Source organism: Musca autumnalis, unplaced genomic scaffold (genome assembly GCF_047663935.1).
Source record: "Musca autumnalis isolate F117 unplaced genomic scaffold, ASM4766393v1 scaffold_2, whole genome shotgun sequence".
Classification (NCBI taxonomy): Eukaryota; Metazoa; Arthropoda; class Insecta; order Diptera; family Muscidae; genus Musca; species Musca autumnalis.
Window position 1 is genome coordinate 91,228,790 of NW_027411755.1, and position 10,211 is coordinate 91,239,000.

The following is a 10,211-nucleotide window of genomic DNA, read 5'->3' on the forward strand; positions in this document are numbered from 1 at the left end:
TCCATTTCAATCAGTATAATGGCGAGAAAAATGTACCTAATGAGTGTAAAACATGTCAATTATGTTGGATAACTAAACACTTACACGGTTGGGGTTAATGGGACATCTGCTATAATGTGGCGAGAAATAAAGATGTTAATATACTACATGATGGTCATTTTATATATCAGTAATAGCTTTGTATATCACAGTGCTACTATTTTTTTTTTTATTTTCTACTGTCTTAGTTCCACACCAAAAACGTTATTATAAATACACGTTTGCATTCACTTCTGTCCACAAAAGGGGTATTTGTCGATTTTTTGATTGTTTTAAACTCTTATCTCAGACGTGCATGTAAAACTGGATAATATGACAGCAATGTTCACAGATTGTCGGCATTTGGGTGGTTGGAGTTAAAATAAGACAACTAGTTAACTAAATCGAAAGATAAGAGCATTTTGAATTTCTTAAGAAACCCAAAACTGAACGCGGAGCAGAAAACGAAAAAAAAAACAAAACCAATGAACACTGATAAGAATCTTGTCGAAGGCATAAAACATAAACTCTCATTCGTTGTATGTATTAAGATGCCGTGCAACAAACTATAGCAGCTTCGATTTCATTTCACAAGCAGCCGAATTGCCGGCAACCAGCAGCAGCAAGCAGCAGAACGACAAAGACAGGCACAGTTCAATAACAAAATCAGTGTTGCGTAAATACCGATATAATACGTGACGTTTGTAGGAGATAATAAATGTACAAAAAAAAACAACAACAAGAAACCAAAATCTTGCACCCAACCTACTGTTGTTTTTAGGCCTCCTGCAGTCAGTAGCCTTGTTCATTCGCGGGTACAATGGTTCCAATCTAGGCAAAACCCAATCATCTGAAAGATGCGCATATTGTGCATTTTATGTCATACAAAGTTGTAAGATAAACTATAAGACGTTTCTGAAAAGTAAACAGAACAATAAGGATAAGAATTACTAACATGTTAGTTAAATCATGTCTACCCTCAATTGTTAATGATTTGTGTAGTAAGAAAGCTACCGGGAGTGGCAATGACAACCTTGTTACTTTCTACGACGTCTAGTTTCTGTGAATTTTATGGCTTAGAAGTTATGATCTCTGGTGAAAAGCCCCAAAAACACCATAAATTTGAAGTGCGCCAGCAAGAAATACAAATTATTGAGTACCCTTCAAAATACATCGAATAACCAGATACATCCATATCAAAATCATGTGTAAATATGGAAATGTTAGAAATTGTACTATGTAGTAAATCGAAAACTAGTACCTCACCCACACAGAACATATTATATCCCACCACACTATTGATATTTGCTCTATATTTACATTCAAGTTTTATTTGTTTTGTCTGTTAGACACTCTGCTTTATTACATTTCAATCCATTTTCTTCCACAGCTTGCTTAACATCATCATTACCAACGAGTTTTTGTTTCTTCTTAGAATTCAAATGAAGGGTTATCACTGTTGTGATGACTGCTATAAAAGAACATCAGACAATAGGTGTGTTCGTTTACTCGATAATTTGTACAAATTTGTACAAGTCCAGTAACTTCTTGTAAGCGACTAAGGTCTTTTGCATTGTACTGTAGAGTTAACGAACAACATCCAGTAACAAATCGTACAAATTTTGAGTAAACGAACACACATAATAGCAACCATTTTTCTTTTATTTTTATTTTTTTATATATATACTAAAACTGAAATGTTCCATGTCTTGTCATTGTTACGATTGCGAACGAAACAAAAGATCAGGGAGAGTAGATGGAGGTGATAAACAATCAAATGGGGAATAACAATATACATATTATTATTATTAAACTACTAATAAGCCATTGTTGTAACTTAATAATTGATTTGTATGTAAATATGAAGATTATTTGTTCATATGTGAATAAAGTCTACTAAAAGATGAATGAACTTTACCAATGAAATATTTAATCAGGATTAATTGTAAACAATCGGGTTAAAGCTCTTTCAACTAGAGGTTTTAATGTATTAGTTACACAAATGTATACATCAATAATTTAATAGTTATTTTATAGGCATACAGATTGATTGAATCATGTAATGAGGGTATACAAAAGTTGAAGGTCGTCGTGTAATGTGAAACTATATTATACCAAGCTTAATGGATGTAGTTTTGACAACAAGGAGATTGTGTGACATTGGAATTATACGGTGGAGAACAATGGTAAGTCCCGGTCCATACTATATTTCACAGAAATTTTGACATGAAAGTGAAAGAAAATGTGAAATAAAAACGTGTGTTTGTTTCAAACGAATATTGTCGCAAGGCAAAATGACGAACACGTGTATACTAGTTTCTCGAAATTATTAGTTTTTCCCGAAAAACGAAAAATTTAATGTCAAAATTTCAGTGAAATTACTCTAGTGTGGATCGGGTCTAAGCTTGCTTCACATGCAATCAGAACTGTTGTGATAGAATGAAAACGTATTTTTAGCATCCCTTCGTAATATGTTTGATACTCTTGGGGATGTTCCTACAACGATTGTACATTACATCAACAAACACAACAAACAAATCTGGGTTTTATATTTTTTCCTTTTAACAGTGTTTTATTTAACTTGCTTTGGCGACTGTTTAGTTCAAATCTAGTAACTCATTTTCCACACAGTTGTGGTCGAAAATCGAACTAAAACTTTGCACACTTTACAGATTTGGAATTTTGATTTCAGTTATTTTGAGGATTTTATGTTCATTTTTAGTCCGAATTGGCTGTAACTCGGCATTTGGTACAGAAACCTCCCCATCAAAATTTGTGGACATGGGTCCAGGTTTTGGTCCCCATATAACTGTAGCTCCCGATTTCAGACATTTTAAAGTATTTATCGACATTTTCGGCCTAATTGGCTGTAATTTAGTTATAGAGTTCTCAGTGGTAAAAAAAAAATACTGAAAAGTTAAAAATAAAAAACAATTAAAAAAAATAAGTTGCATTGTTTTATTTATAAATGCTCTGAAAACTGGAAAATAATTTTTTCGCTTAGCCTCAAAAAGTTTATTCTTCTTCATGGTGCAAACTGTCATATAAAACGCTTGCATTTAAATTAAAAATGGTGACAAAATTGAACGGCAAGCGTTTTATTTGAGAGATTCCATCATGAAGAAGAATATACTTTTTGAGGCTAAGAGAATAAATTATTTTCCAGTTTTCAGGGCATTTATAAATAAAACACTGTAACTTATTTTTTTTTAATTTGTTCTTTATTTATATTAAATTTTGTATTTTGTAAAATCAATATTTTTCTAAGTAGAACATACCTAATTGTTAAAGACAACCAAATTTAAGAACCTTATAAAATTTACTCGAGAATGACATCATTTATGCATATATGTATGTACATTTTATTTTCGTCATATTATATACCAAGCCTTTTTTATCCGCAAACACTCATTAATATCAATGCCTGTTTCCTTTTCTCATTAAATGATCACGTCTCAATGAATATTTATTTTCAATATTCTGTCCCATACAATATTCTCAACAATAAATGCTAAAAAACGGCAAAGTAAATCATTGAAATTCTTTTGCTTTTAGTAATAAATTGATCAAAATTAAAATGATTTAGTGGCAACATTTTGAAGAGATGACGAGAAAACGGGTGAGGAATATAAAAAAACAATTTCGAAGAAGGAGCAATGTCAATGAGACCCAGCTACCATCCATATTTGAAATGATGGTTGTCAGAACATAAATTTCGGCAACAGCGACGACAATGAACTCCCACCACAACAGTAGTACTAAATTGAGGCTTTGGTTGAGTTTGAGAGGGGTTTGGACACTTCAATGTGCATAAAAAACACACACAAAAATTTACAAATGTCGAAATTAAAAATTGTCTTCATGGACAACGATATCAGCTACTCCACTAAATATTACACCCTCATGGCAAAACTAAAAGTCAGTTTGTGGTATATCTGTCAGTAGCAGTGGCATCAAGTGAAGAGCATAAATAGTCATTTGACGTTGCACAACTGTGTCAAAGGATCGCGTATTGTAAGAGGAAAAAACACAACAAACTCATACCGAAAGTTATACTTTTTTATGGAAAATGGGTTATTCGGATGATTATCTGTATTTTTTTATCGATGTTTATATATGTTTTTTTTTGCTGTAATATTGCGGACCGATATTTTTCGACCCAACCCATTTAGGTATGGTTGAACCACATTGTGTACGCTCGTCATTTTCGTTCGAATGTGTCGACATATGAGTGACATTTTTTATGATTTTATAGTTCGGTGTTGGATGCTATGTCAGATAATGCAAAATATGCACATAAATGGTACACTTGAAGCAGCCACATACATACCCAGTTGCAGTGTAAGTGCCAACATAAACCATGCTACTACATATTAAGTAATACTAATGCTTGTGAAATTCACTAAATTTTATGATTTTCCTACTACTTAGTGATACCACTCTTTATTTTAAATAGGGCGAATAAAAGCTATTAAAGTACACAAATAGAATGATTTCTCTCGATATGATTTCCCTCGATCATGCCAAAGGGGACATAAACTTGATTTTTAATCATAAGAAGTAGACCCGCCTCCTTATAGCCGACTTCAAGTGTCTTAACTAATATAGTATTACCAGGGATTGAGCCACTGACCTCCTGATCTCTGTAGGAGATAACTAGTAACTTTATATTCTACAACTAGTTCCATGTACAAGCGGCATATTAACACGGGCAAATTTATGATCCCATAAAAAACAGGAATTCAACTGCAGCCGCTGTGCTCCTCTGAACATCATTAGCTGGCTATTGAATGTTTATGCATGCCTGCACAAAAATAGGGGCAAACATCCACAACATCAACACACCATGTGCACGAATAATTACATTGATGACATCGTTTTCTACCCCACCCACACCCTCAATAGCCGCCAGCCAATTTATTCGTCATATTAACAGGAGCACAGATGAATCCACATTCAATGACGGCAAAGTCAGTTGTTGTCGCCTCATAAGCTATGCATGCAACTAATTATGCGTTTAGTTTGTTTTTGGTTTATTTGCCACATTTAAATGAGTGTTAATTGTTAAAGGCCGAAAACATCGAAAAAATGTTCTCCCCGCCAGCAATGTATAGTAGCAGTTTCCAATGCATTTTTTAGAATTATTTACATAAATTCCCACTACCATTGCCAGTCCTATATTTGTTGCTCAGTATCGAATGGAAATAGTATCATGCGGCTTCGATGTCTATGTGAAATGCCAGAGTTTATGCAATTTATTGGATTCCCTTTGCACCAAAAATGTTTGTGGGCTGCTTTATGATGCCCTATTGTCCCATATAATAAAACTTTATGATATTTTAATTTCTTAGAATATTTCCAAACATTTTTCTTGTAATTTTAGATTAGGTAATTCAATAAAAAGACCGAATGTCACAGTGGTTGTTTATTAAGCGTGTGGCGTGTCTTAATTATTTGAGTTTTTCTGTTGGGAAGGCAACAAAAGGCCACTGACAATGACGGGAATCAAGCTGAAGATGTCTCAATAAAAATTTAAATTCAAACAAAAAACATAAACGGAACAGTAACAATAGTGGTTCATGGAAGTTAGAAAACATAAACTTACAACGGCAAAGACAAATGTAACCTTTTTTCCCAAGATATCTATAGATTCATTGGAAACAAAGATATGCTACAGTGAAAGAACTTTTGTCGAAGATCATCCACATAAATTAAGACATACACACATTAAGAACATGTTCTCATAAATAGACAAAGAAAGACATTTCTTGTGAAAAATAAAAGGAGAGACTTCGCAGAATGGAACTGAACTGCATGCATAATTAGCTTAGTACCAATTAACAAAGACATGTGTTTTTTCATGTAATAGGGTCATTAACCAGAATATAAACCAGTATAAGTATATAACCCAGTAACAATATTCCTAGCTCCACATCTGAATTTTGTTTTATACTTGCCTCTAATATTATTATTATTAATACACATTACTCAAGTAAATTGATTTGGCTATGGCTACTTATTGGAAATTAATTTAGGTTAATGCAACAATCAGCCATGTAATTGAGATTGTCCAATGATTCATAATTGGCTATGATATGGCAACATGTAAACTAACAACAATTAGTTTGGCAACGAAAACAAATCACACAGCAGATTGATATGCTTACCCTCAGAAAGAATATATTTTTCCTTTACAAGCCAAATAGGGCGCATATTGAAGCCCTTCGATTTTAAATGATGTAATGATGTATAGCAGACCCACAAGATTTATGTAATCAGTCAGTCAGACACTTTCAAGTCAATCATGATGGTAATAAGTTTCGAACAGTTTTCAGGAAAACAAATCGAATGATTGATGATCAAATGTTATACAACATTTCACCACAAATTATTAAGCTACACACCATATCAGCCAGCACCGCAATTAGGCAGATTTCACAAGCCAGAAACCAATTAAATTTAAACATGTTTCTAAGAGGGCACACAAATCTCAGTTTCAGCATGAACTAAACCTTTTTTACGAGAAACAGAAACCATTAATGAAAACATGTGCACATGAAGAGTTAAACCGAATTTGCCTACAACCAACCGACCAAGGAGCAAAGTAATAAATTAGTTGTGTTGGAATTTCTACAATCAACGACAAGATACAATCAATTTTAAACTAAAATAAAAGATAGGACGGGTGATTAAATGTCAGTCAATAGTACATCATTTGATTTGAGCCAAAGACAGAAAAATGCCACAGAGGAAAAGTGACGACAAACAAATTGTGTTTCTTTAAGACTATTTTTGTGTTTGAACAATCATCAGGAATGCATGTAAGTGTCGATTGGATAGTTAAAGCGTCTTAACTAGGCCGACCCTTCGTCCGCCTGTCTGTCTGGCTGCTTACTAAATAAGTATGAGCATCCGCTTATGCATTCATCCATCCGTCCGTCGGTCTGCCTACTTGTCTATGTCTAATTAATAAGGGCCGAGGTGGTGGTGCATTTATGGAAATTTAAATACAAAAGAAGAAAAATAATATTTATTTAATTATTACAAGTCATAAATTATGTATGCACACATATTCCAAATATGTTTGACGTTCATGCAGAGTGGTAATGGTTGGTTGGACTCTTACTGTACGTGGGGCATAATAAACAAACAAACTACAAGTCATTCAAAATAGATACAATATAATAATTTTTCATAAACATCATTTGTTAATGTAAACAATTGTAGTCGATTGTCTCAAGTGGCTACACTTTTCTTTTATTCTAATTGTAGAATAATATTAAAAAGATTTTCAACTCTCCCTTCTAATTAGAAATATTATTTTTAAGTGTGTCAATACTGCCCCAACAATTTGTTTTTGTTTTGAAGAGTTTTGAATGAATATTAGACAATTTTTGTGTAGATGCATATTTTCTAAAATGTGTGTGGTCTTTTGGTATTCTAGTTCTGGCCTGATTGAGATTGTGCAGAGGTATGACAACAACATGACTACTACTACTTTCAAAACTAAAAAGCAAATATCAGGATGAACTTTGAAATTTTTACCACAGGTAGTGTTGTTTGTACAATCGTGGAACAAACATATTTTTCGAAAATTAATTACACCAAATATCAGAATATTTATATTTGTCTCTAATAAAAATTTATGTTGTGAATTGATCAACAAGAGCTTCCAGCGATGAAGGTCCTAAATGAGCTCATACACTGGGCTCTAGTACTCAAGTCACGTTGTCGAGGACCTCAAACATTCGATTTACCGGTGAAAGAAGCACTACTGATCTTATACGCAAGAACTCATACTCCTAATTTTGTTATCAACAATTTCGAGCGATTATGTTAAATATGTATAAACTAATAATGTAATTATTTACATTACCATCAAGATTGGAATGGACAAGACGATAGTCTCTAATACAGACAAGAACAAACCGATACTGTTTCCTTTTTATTTTCAATCATTTTATTGCAGAGACCGACCGATTAGACAGAATACAGTTCTTTAGCTGAAATGTTTAAATATATCGACAACTTTTCTTTAGTGTTTGTTTTTTGATAATAATAATGATTGTTCCACTAACATCGCCGACGGGACAAGGGAGATTCTTCTCATATTAATGAGTGCACCCCGATTAATATTGGATCAATGATGGGGGTTATCATGAAAAGCAATTCCCCGTGAATTTTTTCATTTCCTCCCTTAAGTTGATACGCCGGAAAGACAAAACTCACGGAAAATGTCACTCATGATAACCCCCGATATGGGACCAACTGCTTATCGTCAAGTCCGTACGGCGTGTCTTAAGACACCACTTTGTAGAGAAGTTTTACATGGCTGAAATACTCAGGAAATTACTGAGGTGTATTTTGCTACCGTGGAAAATTTGATGTTGCCTGACCGAGAATCGAACCCACGACCTTCACCGTGAAACGCGGGTGTGCATACCATTGCACCATGTTAACCATAATTATATGGAACTATGAATCTTTATTTGGATTCAAAAATCGCTGATTAAATCATATAACAATATATACCTAGGTATTTAATATGTTGTAAAAACAATGTGATCCATTATGGTTTACTTCCCAGAATTTACAATAATGTCATAATTTATACTCTCAAATTCAAATCACCACAAGTTGATGAAGTAGAGGAAAGCAAAGCAGTCCAATTACCCAAATGCAGAACTCTACTTTTGTAGTTTTCTCAGTATGCCGTGTTCATAATGACCATTTGTTCCTTTTCTATCATGCTTTATTTTGTAGTTGGTAATTTTAGCACTGTTGCGTGAAAATATTCAAATTGTATCTCTGATGGGATTTTCTAAGAACTATGGAAAATCGACATCTAAATATTTACTTAAGTCAGACACTCCACAGCAGCAGCACTAAAAAATATTCCAAAGATTATTTGACAAGTATTTACACTCATAACAAGCACAAGGAAGGCAACAGCATATCTTCGAATTGTAGCCAAACAAAAGGGATAAAGTAAGTCAATTTTTCGGAAATATGTCTGCTTTGGAACACAATCGTGTAAAGTCAACAAAAACAAAGAGTTAAGCAAACATATTAAGAAAACACACACTGTTCTCCTGCTGATACTACATATTATTTATCTGCAAATTATTTGAAGAACACTGCAAACAAATTCTATACAAAATTATCGAAACTTACCTAATAAACGCATAACTTCCTGAGGATTTAGATACAAATTTAAATGGGCCCAGCATCCATTGATGGTTGAGAATAGTAACACAAAACCCAGTGACATCTTCCAAACTGCTGCTAAGGGCACGGTTTGCGGCGATGAATGTAAACACGCCATTTTAGATTTCGTTTTTGTATATTTTTGGCACTTAGTTTTTATATTTATTATTATTTAAAATAATCATACGAATCACAATTGCAGGCACGACACGAGAATTTAATCAATTTTTGTTTATAAACAATAAAGTATTCATTTGTTTTCGTGTTTTGTTTTTGTTATTTTTATTTATCTTGTATTTTACGCTCTCACTCTCTCTTCATGCACAGTTTTCTCTGAATATGCTCTTTTTGTTTCGTTTAGTCTTCTTCTTCTTCTATTTTCGTCTGCTTTTGTAAAATGCTTCTATCCAACAATAATTTTATGTATACAAACTAAGTATTACCGAACGAAAATATAAACAAAGATATTCACTAAAATATGAGAAACACAAAATCAAACGTCGTCTTTGCAAATTAGCGGTGTTTTGGAGTTTTAAAATACAAAATCATATTGAATTTATTATTATTATTGATAGATTAACCGAAGTTGTTTGTATGTAGTGAGTGTTGTGGAACAAGCGCACTTCAACACACCCTTCACTCTTGAATTATAGCTGTCAACTGAAAACTGACAAATTTGTTTCGTTATTCTGACAGTCCGGCCGGCGCAGTGGTGCCAAGTTTTTTGTTTAATATACAACAGCGACACCAACAAATTATATATGGTAAAAACAAATTTGGCATCACACAAGATAGGAGAATGTGAGAGTGAAAACCAAAACAGTGTGTGAGAGAGTGTTATTTCTCCTAACAAGAGAGGATATATTTAATTAGCTGTTATAAAAGTGTTATAACACTGTGCTAAATGCTTGGGAACAACTTCCACACATTTCCCCTAAATAACTTCCACTTTGTTGATTTTGGGTTGCTTGATCTTGTTGACGGTT

General features: G+C 33.3%; 1 protein-coding gene across 1 annotated transcript in view; it reads right to left on the reverse strand.

The window, feature by feature from the left end:
* The window catches only part of dnt (tyrosine-protein kinase Dnt), a 35,774-nt gene extending 25,880 nt beyond the window's left edge, over positions 1 to 9,894 (reverse strand). The window contains exon 1 of the mRNA XM_073968249.1: positions 9,193 to 9,894. Within this exon, the coding sequence (XP_073824350.1) occupies positions 9,193 to 9,343 (151 nt within the window). The 5' untranslated portion in view covers positions 9,344 to 9,894. The remainder of the gene's footprint in view (positions 1 to 9,192) is intronic.
* Positions 9,895 to 10,211: the final 317 nt, after the last annotated feature.